Source organism: Vidua chalybeata, chromosome 25 (assembly GCF_026979565.1).
Source record: "Vidua chalybeata isolate OUT-0048 chromosome 25, bVidCha1 merged haplotype, whole genome shotgun sequence".
NCBI classification, from domain to species: domain Eukaryota; kingdom Metazoa; phylum Chordata; class Aves; order Passeriformes; family Viduidae; genus Vidua; species Vidua chalybeata.
This window is the reverse complement of record NC_071554.1, coordinates 1,761,628-1,785,932: the sequence shown is the minus strand read 5'-3', so window position 1 is coordinate 1,785,932 and position 24,305 is coordinate 1,761,628. Positions and strand designations below refer to the sequence as shown.

The 24,305-nt window shown below is 60.9% G+C and overlaps 1 protein-coding gene across 1 annotated transcript; it reads right to left on the bottom strand.

The window, feature by feature from the left end:
* Positions 1-13,860: 13,860 nt before the first annotated feature.
* Positions 13,861-23,861, bottom strand: TMEM39B (transmembrane protein 39B). The gene is made up of 9 exons (XM_053964724.1): positions 23,794-23,861; positions 21,508-21,691; positions 17,720-17,939; positions 17,380-17,463; positions 16,663-16,817; positions 15,585-15,921; positions 15,026-15,213; positions 14,477-14,597; positions 13,861-14,255 (listed from the first exon to the last, which is right to left on the bottom strand). Exons 2-9 carry the CDS (start codon positions 21,633-21,635, stop codon positions 14,019-14,021), a joined length of 1,470 nt encoding a protein of 489 aa, XP_053820699.1. The 5' UTR covers positions 21,636-21,691; positions 23,794-23,861; the 3' UTR covers positions 13,861-14,018.
* Positions 23,862-24,305: the final 444 nt, after the last annotated feature.

Below are 24,305 nucleotides of genomic sequence, written 5' to 3'. Positions count from 1 at the left end.
GTGAATCCACACTTCTCTTCCCACCTCCATTTCATCCTGGAATGCAAACAGGCCTTGTGCTGCTGTGCCACCCCATCCCATCCCATCCCATCCCATCCCATCCCATCCCATCCCATCCCATCCCATCCCACCCCACCCCATCCCGTTCCCATCCCATCCCATCCCATCCCATCCCATCCCATCCCACCCATCCCATCCCATCCCATCCCATCCCACCCCATCCCATCCCACCCCATCCCATCCCATCCCATCCCACCCCACCCCATCCCATCCCATCCCATCCATCCCATCCCATCCCATCCCATCCCACCCCATCCCATCCCATCCCATCCCATCCCATCCCATCCCCTTCTGGCTGTGCCAAACCCACCTCAAGCAGCGCCAGCCCTCGCAGGCCCCCCCCCAAATCCATCCCTGCACACAACAGCCCCGAGACATTCCCACGTCCCATCCCAAAGCCATGAGGAACCCCACACGGGAATGGCACCAGCAGCTCATCCCCCCTGGACCATTCCCACTGCTGGGGGACGCTGGTGGCAGCCTGGCTGTCGGGCTGGGGACACCAATGTGTCCCCTGTGCTCGTGGGGAGGTGTTTCCTTGGATTTAAGGGGATTTATGGGGCTGGGGTCAGCAGCCACCCCGTGGCCACTTCACCTTTTCCATGTTTTGCCAGAGGGGACAAAGGATTTCATCCCACGCCTCTCCCCTGTCCCGGAGCACCAGGACACGGATGTGATGTGTAAAGGGCAACCTGCAGCAGGGCTGGGCAGGACCAGAGGTGCCCGTGCCTGTCCCCAGGCACATCCAAAGCCGCTTCTCCAGCTCCCAGCTTTCCCAGCTCCCAGCTTTCCCATCTCCTAGCTTCTGCATCTCCCAGCCTTTCCAGCTCCCAGCTTCTCCATCTCCCAGCTTCTCCAGCTCCCAGCTTTCCCATCTCCCAGCTTTTCCATCTCCCAGTTTTCCCAGCTCCCAGCTTTCCCATCTCCCAGCTTTTCCAGCTCCCACCTTTCCCAATTCCCACCTTTCCCAATTCCCAGCTTTTCCATCTCCCAGCTTTTCCAGCTCCCAGCTTTTCCAGCTCCCATCTTTTCCATCTCCCAGCTTTTCCATATCCCAGTTTTCCCAGCTCCCACCTTTCCCAGCTTTCCCATCTCCCAGCTTTCCCATCTCCCAGTTTCTCCATCTCCCAGTTCCCCAGCTTTCCCATCTCCCAGCTTTCCCATCTCCCAGTTTCTCCAGCTCCCACCTTTCCCAGCTTTCCCAGCTCCCACCTTTCCCACCTTTCCCAGTTTTCCCAGTTTCCCAGCTTTCCCAGCTCCCAGCTTTCCCAGCTCCCAGCTCTTCCTCCTCCCCGTGTCGCTGGGGACACGTGGTGACGCCGCGGTGGAGGACAGGAGCCGTCAGAAACCAGAAATCGCCGAATCCCAGCATGACCCGAACACCACCAAACCCTCCCAGTGGAAACCAGCGGCCACCAGCCCCGTGGTGGATCCCATCCCTGCCCTGCTGGGGAGCTGGAGCGGGGCAGGAGGTGCCTCCGGGAGCTTTGGAAGGGGCAGGAATTTGCAGGATCCCCGCAGACGGGCAGATTATGGTCTGTCTGCTCCTCCAGCAGATGGACAGGCAGACAAATCTCTGCTGCTCCTGCCCGCCAGGCCGGGGGGGACGCCGGATCCTTGCGGATGTTGTTTTCCACTCTCCAGACCTACTTAAACTGCGGCTGATTATTAATTTATTGGGTGTTAAGCGCTGGGAGGCTGCAGGGCAGAGCAGGGAGCTCAGCCCCGGCCCCGCCGGGCTGGAGAGGGGCAGGAGGGACCGGCCCCAGCCCCTCGTCCGCATTCCCGCAGCCCCTAACGAGGAATTAAGGCAATTATTTGTTCATGGACCCGGATCATCCTCTCCGGGATTTTATCCCGAGTTAAAGGGGCCCAGCCAGGGCGACCGACAGCGCTGGGAATAAAAACAGAGGGATTTCCACATTGATTTATAAATAGCAAGGGAATTAGCTAATTAGATCTCTCCGGGGAGGGAATTCCAGCAGGAAGAGTTGGGCTGGATGGACGGTGAAGGCTTCTGCCACCACGGCAGTGATGGGCACAGCCCTTGGGGACAGCCCAGAGCTGCTTTAGGGTCTGGGGGCTGCCCCTGTAGGGTCTGGGGGCTGCCCCTTCCGTGCTGCAGCAGTTTGGCCTTCCCAGGAGGTGGAACCTCACCTGGGATGCTCCGGATGTGCATCCCATGGGGGCTCAGGGTGAAGGGGCTGAGCTTCCTCAGCTGCCGCAGGAAAATCCTCCGTGCTGGGGGACTCCTGGTGGGAACAAGGCCCAGCAGGAGGAGCAGGGAATCTCCCCCCTGTGCCAAGCAGGAGCTGGGCACAGCTCGTGGTACCGAGTGACCTCTGAGGTGCACCTGGGAAAAGCCTCCTGGACCAAGCAAAGCTCTCCTGGGAATTCAGCAGGCCCCAGCACCAGTGTCCCCAAATCCTTCCTGCCCTGGGCAGGGCTCCAGCCCGGGAGGCTGTGGAGAGGCTCTGACTTCCCATAGAAACCATGAAAGGGCCCCTTCTTGTGTTTGCCAGAGCCCCGTCATTTTTGGTTGTGAAGATCCCATGGCAACCAGCGCCTTCTGCAACTGCACTTGCTATTTCTGGGCTCGCTTTTCCCCCTCCTGTGGGATCATCCCGTGGGATCAGCCCCAGCCCTGGGCCTTTCCCAGCCCCTCACCCCCTTCCCTGCTCGTGCTGAGGTGCTGAGAGGCACTGAGCAGGAAGGAAGAAGAGAGGAATCTCCCCCGTGTCTTATCTCGGAGCCCGTCTGCCCTTCCCTGGGGTCAGGAGTTGGGGTATTTGCAAACGGAGCCAGACCCCAAACTCAAACCCCTCCAGCCTCGCCCTCGGGCTGGGCTGTGCGCCCCAGGGTGACACTGGGGACACCGTGTGACGTGGTCCGGGGCAGTTTTGGCATTTTGGGGATCAGCACCCCCGCACGGCCTTTCCCAGCCTGTGGATCCCTCCTGGCACAGAACGGGAACCCCCACGGGGCCCTGGCCCGGGCATCGCGCTCATCCCTCGCTCCTTATCTCCCTCTCCCGGCCTTAGGCTGATAAAGGGCTGCCTGACCCTGAGCTGCCGCCTCGGGAGCAGGACGGCTGCCAGGGGGTGCCTGCGGGAAAGCGGGAATGCAGCATCCAGCCGGGAGCAGGGCTGGGAAGGGCTCGGCTCCCCTGACCCGGGCAGGGCCCCCAGCGCGGGCCCGAGCAGGGACAGGTTCCAGAGCATCCTTCCTGGCCGAGAGGGAAGTTTATAATGGAAACAAAAGCCAGGCTGGCCCCGGGTGAAGCTTTTCCCGTGCCGTTTCCTGGCTCCCGCACGCCACGGCCGGGCCAGCGGGACAGGAGGGGTGTGTGTGATTTGGGATCCCACCATCCCAGCCAGCCCTGCCCTCTGGCAGTGGGGAACCATTCCAGTCACTCCAGGCCTTTGTCCAAACCCCTCCAGCTCTCTGGGCCTTCCCTTCTCCAGGGGGACGCCCCCAGTTCTCCCAGCCCGGCTCCAGCCCTTGGAGCATCTCCGGGCTCGCTGCAGCAGCTCCAGAACCTCCCGGTGTCCCACCCCAGGTGGCTCTGCAGGTGTGGCCTCACCTGAGCAGGGCACACCACGCAGGGACAACCCCCGCTCCCGCTGGGTGCCGACCCCACAGACACCACAAATCCCACAGATCCCACAGTTCCTGCAGACCCCGCAGCTCCCACAGACACCACAAATCCCACAGATCCCACAGTTCCTGCAGACCCCACAGCTCCCACAGACACCACAAATCCCACAAATCCCACAGTTCCTGCAGACCCCGCAGCTCCCACAGACACCACAAATCCCACAAATCCCACAGTTCCTGCGGACCCCACAGCTCCCACAGGTCCCACAGACACCACAAATCCCTACAGATACCACAGACAACACAAATCCCACAGATCCCACAGGTCCTGCAGACCCCACAGCTCCCACAGACACCACAAATCCCTACAGACACCACAAATCCCACAGATCCCTACAGACCCCACAGATCCCTACAGACACCACAGACACCACAAATCCCACAGATACCACAGATCCCTACAGACACCACAGACCCCACAGTTCCCCACAGTTCCTGCAGAGCCCACAGATCCCACAGACCCCACAAATCCCTACAGACCCCACAGATACCACAGATCCCACAGATCCCACAGATACCACAGATCCCTACAGAAACCACAGACCCCACAGTTCCCCACAGTTCCTGCAGACCCCACAGCTCCCACAGGTCCCTCAGACACCACAAATCCCTACAGACCCCACAGACCTTACAGACCCCCACAGACCCCACAGCTCCCTCGGCAGGGGGACACCACCCCGCGCCCCTCCCCGCCCCCTTTGCCGTGTCCCCGGGGCCGCTCCGGGGCCGCTCCGGGGCCGCTCCGGGGCCGCTCCGGGGCCGCTCCGGGGCCGCTCCGGGGCCGCGCTGCCTCCCCCGGGAGCCGCGGGATGTGAGGGCCCCTTTCTCCCCGCAACTCAATGCGGGTTTTGTTGCGCTGATAGCGCCGAGCGGGGACAGACAATGCGTGCCATTGTTCCCTTTCAGCAACATCTGACGCGGAGAAGAGGCCAGTGGGAGCCCGGCGTGAGGGGGGAAGGGACCGGACGGACGGACGGACGGACGGGCGGCAGGGAAGGCGCAGGGACACCCAAACCAAGCCTGGATGTCGGGATGGGCAGCGCCGGAGGGATGCTGAGCGCCTAAAATCGCCTCGGTTGGGGTTGGGAGGGAGCTTAAGGAGCGTTTGGATGATGGGGGTGTTGTTTGTGTGGAAAATCATCCCCGAGAGCCACAAACTTCCCGCGCCCCTCGGCCTGGTGGAATATTAATTACAAAACCTCATCAGGAGCCTGCATCATGGGCACCACCAGCGCTCCCGTTGCTGCTCCCTCTCCCCCCAGGTCCTGCCGGCTTTCCTGGGGGGCGCCTGAACCCCCGGGAAATCCAGGGAAAAAACCTCACCCCAAAATCCCAGGCGGGCGGGGTGGGGCAGGGGCCGGGGGGGAATCCCGGCGGTGCCAGGGCTGTCCGCAACTTTCCATCAGAATTCCCCTCCTTCCCTTTATCCCGGGCTGTCCCCGGCCGGGATTGCTTCATCGCCGGCAGCAGAATTCCCCCTTGGCCTCCGAGCAAACCGCGCCACGGAGAGCTCGGGGGTGGCTCCGGGGTGGGGGGGGGGGGGGGGTCCGCGCCGAGCCCCGGGCTGGGGCTGCGGTTTTTGGGCAGCGCTTTGCCCTCCCAGGCGTTCCAGCCGTGCCCGAGGAGCTCCCATCCCGCTGGGGGCTGGCGGGATGCTCCGGGGGAGGGGGGCGCGGAGGGGTTTTGGACCCTCCGGAATCAGGAGCTGCTCCCTCACGGCTTCCAGGGGTCCCCGCTGGAAGGGGCTCGGAAGCCCCCCCCCCAGTCCCACCCGCTCTGGGTGAGCTCCCGGAGGGGTCTCCAGCCGGTTTTGGGGGCAGCGGCCCCGCCCCCACGGCTCGCTGGGATGCAGCGGCGGATGCAGCTCGGGCAGACTCGCATGGCCGTAGCCATGGCAACGGCAGCGCGGGGGGATGCGGGGAGAACCGGGGGGACCGGGGGGACCGGGGGGACCGGGGGGACCGGGGGGACCGGGGGAGAGCGGCGCTGCAGCGCTGCCATCGCACCCAGGGCCGGCTCGGCCGCGTCGGGGGTCGCCCCACATCTGGGTTTGCACACATCTGGGATCTGGCTTTTCCTGGGTCTGGATTCGCCCCACATCTGGGTTTGCACACATCTGGGATCTGGCTTTTCCTGGGTCTGGATTCGCCCCACATCTGGGTTTGCACACATCTGGGATCTGGCTTTTCCTGGGTCTGGATTCGCCCCACATCTGGTTTTAGCCAGGTCTGCCTTTTTCCCAGCTCTGGATTCGCCTCCCATCTGTTTTTTTCCGAGTCTGGGGTCACCCCACACCTGAGGTCACCCCACACCAGGATTCTCCGCACACCTGACTTCTCCCAGGTCTGGCTTCACCCCACATCTGGCTTTCCCCAGGTGTGGGCTCGCCCCCACATTTAGCTTCCCGCAGGCCTGCCTTCACCCCACATCTGCCACCACCCCAAAGCCGCCTTCACCCCTCTCCCGCGTCCCCCCGGCTGTGGCTCCCCCCGCGCGGGTTCCCCCCGGCGGGGATGCGCCCCCGTCCCGGGGTGCCGGGGGTGCAGCGCCCCGGGAGGGGCGGGCAGGGCGCGGGGGGGCCCCGCGGGTGCCATAAAAGCCGCCGCTGTTTGTTTAGGCTCGGCCGCGCTTCGGCTCCGCGTTAACTTTGAACTCTCGGCTGTTTTTTTTCTCCAGGACTCCGAACCTCGGGGTGCTGCACCCCCACCTCAGCACCACGGGGGGCTGCAGAGACCTCCCCCCCCTCCCCAACTTGAGTGTCCCCCCCCCCCCCCCCGTGCCTGCTGGGAACAGGACGGGGACATCCCGCTCCTCCCAGCGGTGGGGACACCGGGGACACCGGGCAGCCGGGGGTGGCCGTGCCAGGCTCGTGCTGCCCACCTGCCCGCCCCCCCGGCCGGCCCAGCCCCCGCGCCGCCAGCCCGGCCGCGCTTGGCAGCAGAGCAGCTCAGCTGGAGAAAAGCCTGCGGCGCTGGAGTGACCCACTAACCTTCTTCTCCTTAAAAATGCATGAAATGCAGGCAGCTGCCGCGGGGGCTGGCACATGCAGCGGGGCGGGCACGGGCGGGGGCTCGGGTGGGCACCGGGGCGGGCACGGGGAGCCCCCCCTGGGGAGGGAGGGAGGGAAGGGGTGCGCTGCTCTGGCTGCCCAGGTTTGGGGGGCTGGCGGTGTTTGAATCGCGGTGCGTCGCCGGGCAGGGCGGGGGGTGGCACGGGGCCGCTGGCAGCAGGATGTGGGAGCTCCGTGGCGGAGCGAAATCCGCCCGGAGCGCCAGCAGGGAGCTGCCGCTGGAGCCCAAGGACACCCCAAAGAGTCACCCCCCTCCCCTCGCTCCCTCGGTGCCACCGGAGCGTCCCGCTGGTGGCACGGGCGGGTGGCACCGTCCTCGCAGGCGGGCTCAGCCTCGCCCCGGCGCTGCCATCGCAGCCCTGACCTCGTTTCTCTGCAGCTCCTCCTCGCCTTTAACACACCCCGAGCAGATGGCAGCGAGCCCGGGCGGGGAGGGCGGCGGGGGGGACACGGACCCCGCGCTCCGAGCACCCCGTGTCCCCCCCCCCGGGACCCACGCGGTGCCGGACGGACACGTCCCCGCGCTGGCAGGGGTTAACAGCTCCTGTCGCATGCGGCTGATTTAATTTCGCTCTCGTTTGCATGGCTGATTGCGGCCGTAACACCTCCGTGAAGGCGCGGGGATATTTTTAGCTGCTCTGCGCTCCGGCTGAGCGGCCCCCGGGCAGCCCCCGGGCGGTGTCCGACCCCAGCGTCCCCTCGGAGAGGGACAAACAGCCGCGGCCTTCGGTGGGAAGAGAGGAGGATTTGCGGGATTAAAGTTTTGCCTTTGTTTCTGCGGTCACAGCCCTGTCTGGAGAAGGAGAAACAACCCCAGGAGCCAACAGCAGCGCAAGCTGGATTGAGTAAACAACGGAGCTGCTCCATCCCTGCCGGAGAGGGGCTCATTCCTTGGCCGGATCCGTGTTTCCCATCCTTTTCCCTCCGAAATTCCCAGCCCGGCCGCCGCGTGCTGCTGCCGTCACCCACAGAGCCTCAGGAAGAGGGAGGAAATCACAGCGCGGGGGGTTTCCAGGGCGCTTTGGAAATCCCTGGGGCTTCCTGCGGGGTCTCAGCCCTGACTCACCGGGCGGGGAAGGCGAGGCAGGGCTGGGAGCGCCCTCAGGGAGCTCCGCTGTCCTGCCCTGACACCTTCAGCCCCACGCGTGTCCCCCCAGCCCGGCCCTGCGCGCCCCGGTGCCAGCCAGGTGGCAGAGCCATCGGTGTCTCCACTCCCTCCCCGGCTAATTAACATAAATTGACACTGACTAATTAACCGTCCCGCCTCATTAGAGCCGCATCCCTGGGAACAGCAGGCAGCCGAGCCCTGGCTACCGACGCATGGTGGCCGCGTTCCACCCCGCGCCGGGCACCGGCCACCCCTGTCCCCCCTCAGCGGGAGCGTCCCCACCCCTGTCCCCGTCACTGTCCCCATGGCACGGCCCTTGTGAGGCTGCCAGCAGCGATAACGAGATTGGCTCCTAATCCACTTATTCCTGGCTGGAGCAGCGGGCCGGCAGCCGGCGCTGAACCCTCCCGGCCCCGGCGGGCAAAACCTCGCTGCTCTCGGCCGTGGGGCAGCGAGTGAAGCCCAGGAGGGGGGTGGTGAGCCCCGCAGAGAGGTGAATCCTCGGGGGAAGGTGACACCATCAACAGCACGGCCCCGGGGAGCAGCAGAATGAGCAAACCTTGCGTCAGCCTGGAAGGGAGATAAGGAGCCCGGCCCAGCCCTCACCCGGAGCCGGGAGGGAGCGGCGGGGAGAGGGGGGGGGATGCTCGAGGCAGCGGAGTGCAGGGGAAGGTCACCCCAACGCGGTGACACCCAGCTCGGCGGGAGGATGGAAAAGGAAATTTTTTCACTTCCCTGTTTGCTCAGGGCTGCCGGGGAAGCGGGGGCCCCGCGCAGGTCCCGTCCTGCCGCCGCCCGCCCGCTCCCGCCGGGCTGAGTCACGGCCCCGCGCGTCCGACCGGTTCTGGGGGACACCCTCGGGCTCAGCGTGGGAATGTGCTGCCCTCAGCAGCACCCCGAGCCGGGAGCAGCCCCGGGGCTCCCAGCTCCCCAAAACCCGCGCGCTGGGGGGGTGGGGATGCTCCCGGAAAGCTCCCGCTCGTTCCCGGCGCTCTGCGTGCCATGCCCGGAGCGGGGATTACAAACTGGCTCAGCGGGAGATCCCCAAAAGTGATTGGAATCGGGGAATTGCCGCGCCCTGGGGTGAGCCCGGGGGCAGATTCGCGCCGCTCGATGATTTTCCCGCTGAGCTGGAAGGAAGCTGCCGGTGGAACGGGGACCCCCGGGACCCCCGGCAGCGGCGTCGGGGACAGGTCCCACGTGGAGCTTTGGGGACCGGAGGCTCGAGGAGGGCGCAGGGAGCTGGGACAGCGGTTGGGGACACGCGTGGAGGTCAGGTCCCCCTGTGTGCAGCTCGGGAAGGAGCCCCGGGGAGGATGGAAAAGCCGGGAATGCTGAGCGCGGAGGCGGCAGCGCCGGCGGGCAGGAAGCGGGGCCGGGGCAGGAAGGCAGCCCCGGCTCCGGGCTCGGCGGAAAAGCGGAGGAAGAGCGGAGGAAAGGCTCGAGGCCACCGTGGTGGCGGCGGGAGGAAGCCTGGCCCCGGCCAGGAGCTGTCCCGGTGCACGTTGTCCCCTCGGGGAGGGGATTGGACACGGCCGCGCCCGCGGTGGGACCGAAACTCGCCCGTGCCCGGCTGCAAACGCCCCTCGCGGGCTGCAGGTCCCGGCGTGCCCCGTGTCAGCCACACCTCGGGACTCGCAGCCTCGTGGGAGATCCCAAAAGCGGGGAACGGGACCCTTGGGACACCCCTTTGGTGGCCGTGGAGGTGGCGCTGCCACTCGTGGGGCGTCTGGCTGGGGTCTGGCCAAGGCCTCAGAACCTCCTGGGCCGTAGGGCGGGCTGGGGTTTCTGATGCCCTTTTGGACTTCTGTGAGGACTTTTAGGGCTCAGTCTTTTTAGGGATGGGGCCACCTCAGAGCCTGACACCCACTTGGGGGGTGGGCGGCATTCCTGACACCTCTCCCCCTCTTCTCCACAACTTTTGGGAAATGTCCCAGCACTCTCCAGAGCCTCCATTCGCCACCTTTCAGCACCTCCAGCTCAGATCACCGGGAATATCCAGCTCAAAGCGCCGCGGGGGCCGCGTCCCCCACGCCGAGGATGTCACCCAGGTGTCCCCAGGCCGGAGCAAAGGAGCTGCAGCGCCGGGAGCCGCGGTCCCTGCTCCTGCGGGCTCGGGAACGGAGCTGTTAAATATTTATAGCGGCTGCCGGGGAAAATGGCAGCGGAAGCGGAGGGGGGATCACGGGCGGGAGGGTCCATCTGGCCCCCGCCTCGGAGTCGCCATCTGGTCCCCGCGGGAGCCGCTGCCGGGGGGCCCGGGGGGCTGCGGGCGCTGTCCCCGCTCCCGGGCACGGCTGTGGTGGCCTCAGGTGATGGGAGAGGCCGGGGGGTGGCTCGGGGTCCCCTCCAGCTCCTGGGCCCCCACCGCGGGTTTGTTTCAATGAGGAAATGAGGACGTGTTAATTATTAATGAGGATGCGCGTATGCTAATTAAGGGCTTGTAATTACGGCAGGACGGGGCCTGCCCCGGTTTTGGCCAGGTGAGCGCTGGGCGAGGTCGGGGTTGTTGTGGCCAGGTCAGCATCTCCAAAATTTGGGTGTCCCGAGGGGACCCCGCGGCTCTGGTCCCGGGGGACGCTCAGGGGTTCCCCAGCCCGGGGGGATGCTGACAGGATCGGCACTGGGATATTTTTCCCTCCCTGATGCTTTTCCCCCCTCTTGGTCTCACCCCAAACCTGCTGCGGTGTGAGGTGACAGTGAGTAAATGAATCCCTAATTAACCACTTTGGGGATTTGGCTTTGTTAATGTAAAAATTATTTATTAGGAAGGAATTAAAGCTGCCCATCTCTGGATACAGCTCAGGTGGGATCACCTTTGGTTTTGGGGGACGCTCCTTCCCTTCCCACTTTCTTGTCCACATCAGGAGCTGCTGGATGCTGGATTTGGCAGTGAAGCGGCCAGGGATGGGCTGGGGGTTTGGGATGGATGAGGAGGAGCTGGGAGGTGTCTGACAGGTCCCCAGTGAGGGGGTTGAGCTGCAGGGTCGCTCAGAAATCCGGGGTGCAGCCACCCAGGATCACCCAGAAATCCAGGATCCCGCAATCCTTCGTCTGTGCCGAGCTGGGCTGGGAGCAGGCAGGAATTGGCCGCTTGGAGGTCCCAGGAACTGGGATAAGGGTGGGAGCCGCGGCTTCCCAGGAATGCTGGGACGGGCTTTTTAGGGGAAAACAACCACTTCCCATCAGCTGCATCCGCTGGGAAGCGGGAGGGGATTCCCGGCGGGCAGCAGGAGGGTGAAGTTTGCCCATTTCGGGTGTGCACACGGAGGGAATTTCTGCCGGGAATTTTGCTCCAGCGTGGCCGCTCTGCTGGGGTTCTGTGCCTGGGGACACCCCAGGATGTGTCCTGGCAGATGGGAGCTCCCTGTCCCCGCTGCCCTGCCGGCCGGGGGACCCCAGGCTCGGGTGGGATTGGCCACAATTCCCGCACCTTGATGTCATCACCTCCTCCCGAGGGATCCTCGTTACCTGCGGCAAACCTGCCCCTGGCATCTGGCTGCTAATCCCGGGATTAGCGGCCGCGGGGAGCGCGGCAGATGGAGCCCGGGACCCCCGGGGGGCAGCCCGGGACCCCCGGGGTGACCACGGCAGCTGAGTCCCCAGCGGAGCCACCTCCGTGGTGCTCCCAGGGGAATTCCCACCGGGATCTCCCCCGGGACATCAGCCCTGCCCGGGGGCCCTGGGAAAGCCCCGGTTCAAGGGAAATGAGACGTGTCACTGCTCCCGGTGACAGCTCTTCCCGGCTTCTGGGAAAGCCAAGAGCCCCCGTGTCCAGCTGCTTCTCGGCCCCGAAATATCCGCAGCGCTCTCAGGGTGGGAAAAAGGGAAGGAGAGGAGGAAATGGCTGCGTGTCTCCATCCTGTGCCCCCGCAAATCATTCTCGGGGTCGCGGCAAGGCAGAGGGGAATAAGGGAGACGCCCCCAGGGCTGTGTCGGGGGTCTCTGCCCCCCAATTCCCAGCCAGCCCCCCCGTCCTGTGGCCGAGTTCCCCACGGCTGCGTGCTAACCCCAGGGTCCCCGCTCAATGGGAGGAAGGAAATCCTCATCCTCGGGAAAGGCTGGACACGGCCGTTTCCTCCCGCCGTGCTGGGCAGGGGGCCGGGGCCCCGACATCACCCCCCGCCCCACCCGGCTGGAAATCCCGGCCGGACACCGGGTTTGGTGCTGCTGGGGTCACACGGGAAACGGGGACAGGCTGGGGGGCCGCTCTGTGCCCCCCAGACCCGCAGGATCTGCCGGGGGGGCTCGGGGGTTCCCGCAGCCGCTCCAAGCAGCGGAGCCCCTCGGTGTCCCCGGGAATGGGGGGGGGGGGGTCCCGCTCCTGCCGGTGCCGGTGCCGGTGTGGGGTGGGGGTGAGGGAAGGCACAATCCCGTGGGCTCGCCGCGTCTGGCTTCCCTCCAGCCTTCGCTATTCCCGCTGCTCCTTCCTCTTCCTCGCCCTTTGCCCCGCTGACGGCAGCGCTGAGAAACGGCGGCGGCTCCGCTCCGGTGGCCTTTGGTCCTGCCCTGTCCCCGCCGTCCCCCGGGGCTCTGCCGGGCACCGACACCCCCTTTCCCCTCCCCGGCGCCACGGGCGATGCTGCGACTGGTCGCGGTTCTTTCCTGGTCCTGATCCCGATCCCGGTTCTGCTCCCGGTCCCGGTTCCCCCGGACCCGCTCCGGTGCTTGATCTCCGCTTTCAGCGGCAAGAATTCCCCCGGCGTGCTCGGGGCTGAATCGGGGGCGGTGTCGGGACCGGGACCAGGATCAGCACCGGGACCGGGACCGAAATGAGATCGGAATGGGAATCGGGACCGGGACCTGGATGAGGACCGGGATCAGAGTCGAGATCGGGATCGGGATCAGGAGATCGGGACCGGGATCAGGGGATCGGGATCGGGATCAGGAGATCGGGATCGGGACCGGGATCAGGAGATCGGGACCGGGATCAGGGGATCGGGACCGGGATCAGGGGATCGGGACCAGAATCAGGAGATCGGGACCGGGATCGGGGGATCGGGACCGGGATCAGGGGATCGGGATCAGGGGATCGGGACCGGGATCAGGGGATCGGGATCGGGACCAGAATCAGGATCAGGATCGGGATCGGGATCAGGGGATCGGGACCGGGATCGGGATCGGGATCGGGACCGGGACCGGGATCAGGGGATCGGGACCGGGATCGGGATCGGGACCGGGATCAGGGGATCGGGACCGGGAGCGCGCGCGCCGGGCGCCCCCTGGCGGCCGCGTGGCCCTGCGGGAACAAAGGCCGGAGCCGGGACCCTCCCGAGCCCCCCGGGACCCCTTTTGGGACCCCCCGGGACCCCTTTTGGGACCCCCGGGACCCCTTTTGGGACCCCCCAGGATCCTCCTGCGGGCATGGGGAGCCCGGAGCCCCTGCCGCGGCCGCACGGGCGCTGCTCCCGGCAGCGGGTTCGGGCCCCGGGCCGGGGCTCTCGGGGATGCGCCGCGTCCCTTCCTCCTCCCCCTCCTCCTCTTCCTCGTCTTTCTCCTCCTCCGCAGACCCTGACGGGCAGGTTGGGCAGGAGGAGCCTGGGGAGAACACCCGACCCGCGGGTAAAGGAGCAAAGGGGAGCGGCTGGGGCTCCCCCAAACCCCCCCCATGTCCCACATCCACAGGGGACCCCTCGAAGCAGGGCACTGCAGCAGCTGGAGCTCAGCAATTTGAAAAGAAACATTTCAGAGAAATGGCACCACCTTTCCCTACACAGGGCATGGGGAGGGGGCACAGGAGCTCCTGGGGACCCCCGAAAGGACGGGATGAGGGTTTACCCCCTCCTAAAGGAACCCAGCTGGGGCCTTTAACACACCTGGTAACTCCCACCTTCCTCCTCCCACCCCACCCCACCCCTGTCAAACCTCAGCACCATTAAAAAAACCCCTCCTCACACCCAAACAGCAGCAAACCTTTTGGTGGAGGTGGATCCAAACAACAAACACACAAACGACTTGTTGGGAGTAAAAAAATATGTTTTTTTTTTTTTTTTCCTTTTAATTACATCAGTTATCAAAGAAAACGACAACAAAAAAAAAGCAGTGGTAACAAAAATACAAAGCTCTGAGGGTTTCTCGTTTTTGTTTGTTCTGTAATATGCTGAGAGCATCAGTGCAATTGTTTTAATTTAACTTCTGCTCTGAGTCCCTGCTGGCAGCATAGGAGTAGGCTTTGCCCAGCACCAGGCGGTCCCGCAGCAGCTTGAAGAAGGCGTAGTAATTGCTGAAGAGGATCAGAGCCAGAGAGATCGTCTGGTGCCACTTCTCCGAGGAAATCAGCGAGTAGAGCTGGTAGAAGATGACAGCTCCTTCCAGCAGGATCAGGATGTTGAGGATTCGCAGTGGTTTGCTGAAAAAGAACTGTGGGAGAGCAGCGTGAGGCACCAGGCAGGAGGTGAAACCTTTGGGTGAGGCATGTGAGGATTCCTCTGGGGACACACTGGCTCTGGATGGAGTCACCCTCGTGGCACGGGGCTGAACCCCACCCTGGGCACTGACCCGCCCAGCCCGAGGTGTCCAGGCCACCAGGACCACGATCCTGCCGAGTTCTCCCTGCTCCCAGGAAGGAGAGGGGAGCTTACGTGGAATCGGAAGTGCGAGACGTCCGAGGGCACGGCCACGTTGTAGTGGCCCACGGCCTTGTAGACGTTCTTGCTGTGCTTCACCAGCACCCCCTGAGGCCACATGCACTCCTCAGTCCACCTGCAGGGACCAAGAGATGCCTTAATCCCACCTGCAGGGACCAAGAGATGCCTTAATCCCACCTGCAGGGACCAAGAGATGCCTTAATCCCACCTGCAGGGACCAAGAGATGCCTTAATCCCACCTGCATGGGGCACTGGGCTCTGCTGCCTCCCCACCAGCAGTGAGGAGTACGGGAATTCCGCTCCCTGTTTGGAATTGTCACCGTGGCAGTGACAAACTGCAGGTAGCTGTGGCCAGGAGCAGCAGGCACCTTGCCAAAAATCAGCTCTGCCTGCCAGGGGGCAGTGCCCAGAGCGTCTGTGCTGCTGGGTGGGTCAGCCAGCAACTCTGCTCTCACTTTTCTCTGCTTTACTTGAAGGCTGAGCTCCCCACCCACCCAGCAACAAGAAAACTCCAGCCTTTAAGCCCAGGAGAGAATTCCTTACTGATGCTGCAGCACGTTGGAGCAGAGGGCTGGATCCACCTTCTGCCAGCAGCCCAGGTGTGCTGCAGCTTTGTGGAGCAGGTCACAGTAGCGTGCAGGGAGCAGGTACTGCATGAGGATCACCGAGGTGCTGATGGAGACCAGCAGGAAGAGCTCACAGGACCAGCGTTTGTCGTAGTACTGAGTGTTCTGGGGGGGGGACAGGAAGGTGGGACAGTGTTTGGACACTGTGGGACACGTCTGGACAGCCTCACCTGCCCAAGGCATCACCACACAAAGCACTCGGGCAGGCAGGTAAAACGAGGGCTCTGCGTGGAGCTGCTGATCCTGCCTGGAAAGGAAGAGCCCACATGGGACGGGGGATGGAGAATTCCTGCAAAATATTCGTGCCATCATCACCAAAACCAGGGAGGCAGCTCCTGATGCTCCCCATGCTCAGGGGACAGGAACAGCCTCACCCCATTTACCAGCGGACATTCAGAAGTCCATCAGCACAAGGAAGGACTGTCCTCCCTCGTGGTGCCACCACAGCCCAGTGTCACCTCCCAGCCAGGCCTCACCTTGACAAACCACACAGGCACGAAGGCCACGTAGTAGGCACTGAGCATGGAGCTCACCAGCACCTCCTTCATGCGCCAGTTGAAGTCCATTTTGAGGAATTCCACCTCGTTGCGGATGAGGTCCGGGGACAGGCAGCAGGCGTGGCTGGGCATGGCCTCCATGCCGTACATCTGCCTCGTGTGCTGCTTCCAGGTCTCCTTGAGCACTGTCAGGTAGTCCCTGCCCCGGGCTGTCACCTCCCCCGTGTCCCTGGGGCCAATGTTGGCCACCTGGGCGAAGAGCCCCGCCTTCCGGAAGTCGCAGTTCAGCTGCAGGAAGGGGATGTACATCCCAAACCTGGAAAAGCACAGGGCTCAGGAGCTGCATCCCATCCAAAATCCCAAATTTCCCTCTGGGGCTCTGAGCTGGATGAGTGCAAGGCTTGGAGAGACCTGGGATAGTGGAAGGTGAATGTATCCCAAACCCGTCTGGGATTCCATGATCCCAAAGGGAAACTCCCAAAAAGAGCTCTGAGCTCAAACACAGGCAGCACATCTCCGGGGATGTTCCCTCCTGCAGCACATCTCTGGGGATGTTCCCTCCTGCAGCACATCTCTGGGGATGTTCCCTCCTGCAGCACATCTCTGGGGATGTTCCCTCCTGCAGCACATCTCCGGGGATGTTCCCTCCTGCAGCACATCTCTGGGGATGTTTCCTCCTGCATCTAGCAGGGAGGAGGGAGCTACTTCCACTCCAAACATTTCCTTTTGATAGGTAACAAAACCCAGGAGCTGTTTGAATCCCTCCACCTGGCAGAGGAGCCCAGGAACAAAGGGAAAACAAAGCCCTGAGTTCTGTGAGCGCCGTGGGAAAAGCACACAACCCTTTTCAGCAGCAATAATGAGTAATAATTAATGCTCACATCAAGCTGAAAGAGGGCTCAATGTCACAGATGTGTCCTGCCACCACGGAATGTCACACAGCAGGAGGGAGAGGTGCAGGGACACCTTCCACAAGGCCAGGCTGCTCCAAGCCTTGCAGACTCCCAGCTCAGAACCCTCCCCCTGGATTTTGGGTGGATCCCCCAGGGATACTCACGGGTAGCAGAGGAAGAGGAGGTTGAGGAACGAGTAGGTCCTGAAGAGGTGGATGATGGAGCGACACAGACTCCAGCCCGTGCCCGTGAGGACGGCGAAGCGAGTGACCACCAGGAAGATGGAGCGTGGCAGGGAGGCTTTGCCACTCTGGGAAGCCTGTGGGACACAGCAGAGAGCTGGGCACAGCTGGGCAGTCCTTCTTCTCAAAAGGAGAAAACTCAGTGTGTAAAATCATAGCTACGAAGGAAGTGCCAGCGTCAAGCTGACAGCAGGACAAGGAGGCTTTCTGTGGAATCTGGGCTCTCCAAAACCTCTGGAATCTGGGCTTCATTGCTCGGGGAGTGAGGAGAGTTTCTAGGGAAGGTCTGGTAGTCAGCAGTGCCCAGCACACTTTTCTGGCACTGCTCCCCATGGGATGCTTCCACAGGGAGCATCCCCTGGCCCTTCCCTGGGGAAAGCTGGAGTGATGGAGAGAGCAGGAAAAGAGGCAAAAGGGAGGAGGGAATCAGTCACTACAGTCTGGCTGAGACAGAAATTCAGAGGAGGAGCAGTGATCTGGGGAGCTCAGTTCTGCTCTCTGCTCCTCCCACTGGAAACCTCGCCTGGGATTCTGACTTGGGAACATCACAGAGGTCTTTAGGGAAGGATGGAGGGGTTGGGAACAGCAAAAGGGACACAGGGCTTTACAAATCTCCTGGAAGGACAGCTCTGACTTTACCTCCTTGACGACAGCACCGATGAGCCGCCGTGCCAGGACGATGGTTGTCACCGTCAGCACGTTGAAGTCAATGAGGTGAAAGTTCTGTGGGGACAAAACCAAAATTATTCCATTTCCATCAGCACCAGGAACCCACATTCAACACAGAAAGTCCCAAATTATTCTCTTTGGAGAATCTCTCTTCCAAGAGAATGCCAAGCAGACAGCCTGAAGCTGTGGGAGAGTGGAAGGAGCAACCATGAAGAGTCAGATGGAGTTTTTATCAAACATTATCTCCAAAACTTTACGTTTACTGACCCAAGAGACAGCCTGGGAGCTCCAGCTGCCCTTTGGTGCTTACCAGGGAGGTGTGGGAAGGAGGGTGGGAGGGTGGGTACCACCACACTGTCTTGTAGATGTTGATGTAGTGGACGAAGAGGGCGACGAGGTGGCAGAAGAAGAGCTGCAGCTCGAACAGGACGCTCCTCTCCACGGGCAGCTCGGGGATCTTGCAGTGCCGCAGGGGGACGACTGTCTGAGCTGCCAGAGGGGGGCTGGACAGGCCTGTCCCTGAGCCACTCCTGCCAGGGGGAGCCAAGAGCCAGGGGTGAACAGGGGAATGTCCTCCAGCTGCCCCCACAGCTCTGAGACTGATGGGGAAACTCAAGCCATCAGTGGGCTGGCACAAACCACAGATTTCAGGCAGATGTGAGCAGGGATTTGCCCACACAAAGCAGTATTTGGAACCATGTCTGATATTAAATCCCCCGTGCTGTTCAGACCCAGGGTTGTGTTGTGCTACTCAGTGGCTCTCTTAATTAATTGGAAGCTTTCAGAGCTCAGGTTGGTGTTTACATATCTAAGAGTGCTTGAACATGAAAGGCAGAGCAATTACACACAAGCCCTTGTTCATTCTTCACCTTCTGCTCACCTGAGGAGACAAAACGAGTTTAGCCAGAGGTGCCTCCTCCTGTGTGAGCAGGCACAGGATCCCAGACTGATCCTCTGCATCAAAGGGAATTAATATCTCCCAGATTGAGCTGCAATCTCTAAATAACAACAGGCAAAGGAATCTGGGTGTGGGCCTCAAAGGAACTGCAGGGCACAAAGTGCTGCTGTAAATCCCCAAATGAAATCCTAAGTGTGGATCCAGGGGGATGCAGGGGGATCAGGCCATGGTTTAAAACAGGAGATGGAGAACCTAAAATAAGGCCATGAGCGAGGGGAAAACCTGAGGAGCCTGAGCTGTCTCCCTGAAATGCCCAGATTCCCAAACTCACGGTGATTCAGATCCTCAGGACTGGTAAACCATGGAATCACAGAATGCTCCGGGCTGGAAGGGACATCAAGGATCACCCAGGGCATGGGCAGGGACACCTTCCCCTATCCCAGGTGGCTCCAGGCTTGGACACTTCCAGGGATGCAGCAGCCACAGCTTCTCTGGGAATCCCATTCCAGCCCCTCCCCACCCTCCCAGGGGAGGATTTCTCCCTAAAATCCCACCTGGCAGAGGTGGCATCCCCTGTGTCCTGTCACTTCCCAGCCTTGCACAAAGCAGAGCTCTGGCTGTGGATCTGTGCATCCCCTGCCTGGATCAGGCCCTGGCTGTGTGCTTTTCCCAGGAAAGCTGCATTGCTCCACCTCCCGTGGCCCTGCAATGACTTGTCTGGATAACTGTATCCCTAAAAACCCCTGGCTCAGGGCCCTCAGCTCAGGCAGACTGAACATTTTCTTTGCAGAGTAAATAAAAAACCTCCAGTTCATGCTGCTGCTCCTTGGCCTCTCCCTCCTGCTCTGCCTCAGAATCCAGCTGATCCTAAAAAAACCCTGCGCTAAACTCTGAACTTCAGGGCACTGGAGATGCAACAACCCCAGCTGGGCTTTGGATGTAAAATTGTCTCCAATTTTATTTCTCATTCCTTGGTCACTGAAGGGTTCTGAACTCTCCTGGGAGCCTGAAGAGTCTCAGGGACACCCATCCCCATTCCAAGGATGGACAAACTGGGATGTAGGAAAAGGGAACTGGGAGTTGACAGGAAAGTGAGGTGGGAATGGTTTCCCTGTCCCAGAGGGTTGGGTCAGGTGGGATATTGGGGGAAAAATCCTCCCTGTGAGGGTGGGGAAGGGAGGGGATGGAATTCCCACAGGAGCTGTGGCTGCCCCGTCCCTGGGAGTGTCCAAGGCTGGGGTTGGAACAACCTGGGATAGGGGAAGGTGGGGGGGAAATGGGATGAGCTTTAAGGTCAGGGAATGGGATGAGATTTAAAATAAGGGAATGGGATGAGCTCTAAAATGAAGGAATGGGATGAGTTTTAAGATGAGGGAATGGGATGAGTTTTAAGATGAAGGAATGGGATGAGTTTTAAGCTTGGGGAATGGGATGAGCTTTAAGGTCAGGGAATGGCATGAGCTCTAAAATGAGGGAATGGGATAAGCTCTAAAATGAGGGAATGGGATGAGCTTTAAGATGAAGGAATGGGATGAGTTTTAAGCTTGGGGAATGGGAGGAGCTTTAAGGTTGAGGAATGGGACAAGGTTTAAGGTCGGGGAATGGGATGAGCTTTAAGATCAGGGAATTGGATGAGTTTTAAGGTCAGAGAATAGGATGAGTTTTAAGGTTAGGGAACGGGACAAGTTTTAAAATCAGGGAATGGGATGAGCTTTAAGGTCAGGGAATGGGACAAGCTTTAAGACCAAGGAACGGGACAAGTTTTAAGATCAAGGAATGGGACAAGCTTCAAATCAGAGAATGGGACGAGCTTTAAGGTCAGGGAATAGGATAAGCTTTAAGATCAAGGAATGGGATGAGCTTTAAGGTCAGAGAACGGGATGAGCTTTAAGATCAAGGAATGGGATGAGCTTTAAGGTCAGAGAACGGGATGAGCTTTAAGACTGGAGAACGAGCTTTAAGGTTCAGAGAATGGGACGAGCTTTAAGGTCAGAGAATGGATTAAAGACTGAGGAATGGGATGAGCTTAAAGACTGAGGAATGGGATGAGCTTAAAGACTGAGGAGTGGGACGAGATTTAAGGTTCAGAGAACAGGATGAGCTTAAAGACTGAGGAATGGGACGAGATTTAAGACTGAGGAATGGGATGAGGTTAAAGACTGAGGAGTGGGATGAGGTTAAAGGTTCAGAGAATGGGACAAGCTTTAAGATCAGAGAACGGGACGAGCTTTAAGATCAAGGAATGGGACGAGCTTTAAGGTCAGGGAAGAGGACGAGCTTTAAGGTCAGGGAACAGGAGAAGCTCTAAGGTCAGGGAAGAGGAGGAGCTCTAAGGTCAGGGAAGAGGAGGAGCTCTAAGGTCAGGGAGGAGGACGAGCTCTAAGGTCAGGGAACAGGAGGAGCTCTAAGGTCAGGGAGGAGGACGAGCTCTAAGGTCAGGGAACAGGAGGAGCTCTAAGGTCAGGGAACAGGAGGAGCTCTAAGGTCAGGGAACAGGACGAGCTCTAAGGTCAGGGAAGAGGATGAGCTTTAAGGTCAGAGAACGGGACAAGCTCTAAGGTCAGGGAGGAGGACGAGCTCTAAGGTCAGAGAACGGGATGAGCTCTAAGGTCAGGGAGGAGGACGAGCTCTAAGGTCCGGGAGGAGGACGAGCTCTAAGGTCAGGGAAGAGGACGAGCTTTAAGGTCAGGGAGGAGGACGAGCTTTAAGGTCAGAGAACGGGATGAGCTCTAAGGTCAGGGAGGAGGACGAGCTTTAAGGTCAGAGAACGGGATGAGCTCTAAGGTCAGGGAGGAGGACGAGCTTTAAGGTCAGAGAACGGGATGAGCTCTAAGGTCAGGGAGGAGGACGAGCTTTAAGGTCAGAGAACGGGATGAGCTCTAAGGTCAGGGAGGAGGACGAGCTTTAAGGTCAGAGAACGGGATGAGCTCTAAGGTCAGGGAGGAGGACGAGCTTTAAGGTCAGGGAACGGGACGAGCTTTAAGGTCAGGGAACAGGACGAGCTCTAAGGTCAGGGAAGAGGACGAGCTCTAAGGTCAGGGAGGAGGACGAGCTTTAAGGTCAGAGAATGGGATGAGCTCTAAGGTCAGGGAACGGGACGAGCTCTAAGGTCAGGGAGGAGGACGAGCTCTAAGGCCAAGGAAGGCGAGGTGAGGGGCTCCAAGGCCCCCAGCCCCAGCGGGGGCCGTGCCGTGCCGTACCTGGTGCGGGAGCGCACGCCGCTCACCGAGGAGCCCGAGGAGTGGCCGGCGGCCCCGGCGGCCCCGGGCTCGCACAGGGGGTTCCGGCAGTAGGAGCTTCTGTTGGGACCCCGGCGTCCCCCGGCCATCCCCGGGGGTCTGGGGCTTCTGGCTGCTCACTGCGGGCTGGGCTCAGCCCTCACCACTGCAGGGAGACATGGAGCACGTGTTCGTTAGCACGGATTCGTCAGCGTTCCTTACGGAGCCTCGCTGCCGCCACCGCCACGCTCCAGGACAATCCAAATTCCCCCAGGTGTAATTCTTGGAGCTGGTCACAATAATCCAAACTCCCCCACATTTAATTCTTGGAGCTGGTCACAATAATCCAAACTCCCCCACATTTAATTCTTGGAGCTGGTCACAATAATCCAAACTCCCCCACATTTAATTCTTGGAGCTTGTTGCTCCAGGACAATCCAAATTCCCCCACATTTAATTTTTGGAGCTGGTCACAATAATCTAAATTCCCCCACATTTAATTCTTGGAGCTGGTCACGATAATCCAAATTCCCCCAGGTTTAATTTTTGGAGCTGGTCACTCCAGGACAATCCAAATTCTCCCACATTTAATTCTTGGAGCTGGTCACGATAATCCAAATTTCCCCACATTTAATTCTTGGAGCTGGTCACTCCAGGACAATCCAAATTCCCCCAGGTTTAATTCTTGGAGCTGGTCACGATAATCTACATTCCCCCACATTTAATTCTTGGAGCTGGTCACTCCAGGACAATCCAAATTCCCCAGGTTTAATTCTTGGAGCTGGTCACTCCACGATAATCCAAATTCCCCCAGGTTTAATTCTTGGAGCTGGTCACTCCACGATAATCCAAATTTTTCTAAATTTAATTTTTGGAGCTTGTTGCTCCAAGACAATCCAAATTTCCCCAGGTTTAATTTTTGGAGCTGGTCACTCCAGGATAATCCAAATTTCTCCACATTTAATTTTTGGAGCTTGTTGTTCCACAATAATCCAAATTTTTCTAAATTTAATTTTTGGAGCTGTTCGCTCCAGGATAATCCAAATTTCCCCATTTGTTTTTTCCCTGTCTCCCACATTTCTCCAGGTCATTCCTCCAGCCTTGCTGAGGTGCTGGGAATTCCTCACCTCACAAGGAATTCCATCTGCATCCCTGTGCTGTCACCCCTGTTTCCCAAACTCTGGAGATGCTCAACAACTGGCCCCAAAAATCCAGGAATTTGGGATATTTTGGTTTTCGTTTTGTGTTGGAATTGAAGCTTTTTAAAGTTATTATTTTGGTTTTGGCTCTTTAAGATTAAGGAAAAACCAACACATTTTTAAGGCTTTTGTTGTTTTATGTTTTGATGGCACTGAGGTCAACGGGGTCAGCCCAAATTCAGCTTTTCCAGGGCTTGTTTGCCACACTTAAAACTCATCCCAAGCTTTTCCAAACTTCCTCTGGATGCTGTTAACCTCAGGAGAATCCACACAAGTGATAAAAATCCCCATTTCCAAGCGAAATCTGAGCTGTGAGGGAAACTCAGGCACATTCCTTTTTCCCGGTGGATCATTTCCAGCTCTGGAATTTGCATCTGGAGCAACAAAACCCGCGCTGAAGGCTTAGAAACCGATCTCGAGGGAGTTTTAAAGCTGATGCTGAGCTGGGGAATGCTCCAAAATCGCCGGCCTAGAGCTGTTTTTAGGAGCTGCTGGGATGGATTTTGGGAACTGGGGGAGCGGTGGGAGCTGTGAGGGCACGGACTGAGGGGGGGATTTGGGAGCCACGAGGCTCCAGGAGGGAAATTTTTAATGTGTGGGTGTGGGGGGGGCTGAAAAGGGGAATTTTGAGCGGTAAAATTTGGGCTCAAAGTGGCTCTGGGTTGTGGCGGGGGAGCAGCCGGGGCTCTACGGGGGAGATGTGGGGGCTGCAGGAGAACACCGGGGGCCACGGGAGCGGCGGGGCAGCCGTGAGGGAGAAATTTGGGGGGGGGGACAAAAGCTGAGATGGCCCCGGGCGTTGTGAGGGCTCAGCGGGACCCTGGGCGGCTCGGAAAACCCCACCGGGCTCCTCAGCACCGGCACGGAAGGCTCCGGGGGGGCGCTCCGTGAGGGGCTCCGTGAGGGGCTCGGGGGCTGCGGGCGAGGCCGCGCCGCGGGAGCCGCCCCCTTCACCGCTCTCCCGCGCCCCGCCGGCCGCCGGGCGGGTTCCCCCCCACCGCCACCACAGCCCGTTCCGCCCGTTCCCTCCCGGCCGCGCTGCCCCCCCCCCCGGCCCGGCTCCCCTCACCCATCGCCGGCCGCCGCTCCGCCTGCGCCGGGCACAATATGGCGGGCGGGGCGCGACGGCGGCCGGCGCGGGACAAGCCGCCGCGGGGAGCGAACGCGCGCAAAGCCACGCCCCGCCCGCGGCCACGCCCCCGCGGCCACGCCCGGTGTCGCCTCCCGGTGTCGCCTCCCGGTGTCGCCTCCCGGTGTCGCCTCCCGGTGCCTCCCGGTGTCGCCTCCCGGTGTCACCTCCCGGTGTCGCCTCCCGGTGTCGCCTCCCGGTGCCTCCCGGTGCCTCCCGGTGTCGCCTCCCGATGTCACCTCCCGGTGTCGCCTCCCGGTGCCTCCCGGTGTCGCCTCCCGGTGTCACCTCCCGGTGTCACCTCCCGGTGTCGCCTCCCGATGTCACCTCCCGGTGCCTCCCGGTGTCACCTCCCGGTGTCACCTCCCGATGTCACCTCCCGATGTCACCTCCCGGTGTCGCCTCCCGGTGCCTCCCGGTGTCACCTCCCGATGTCACCTCCCGGTGTCACC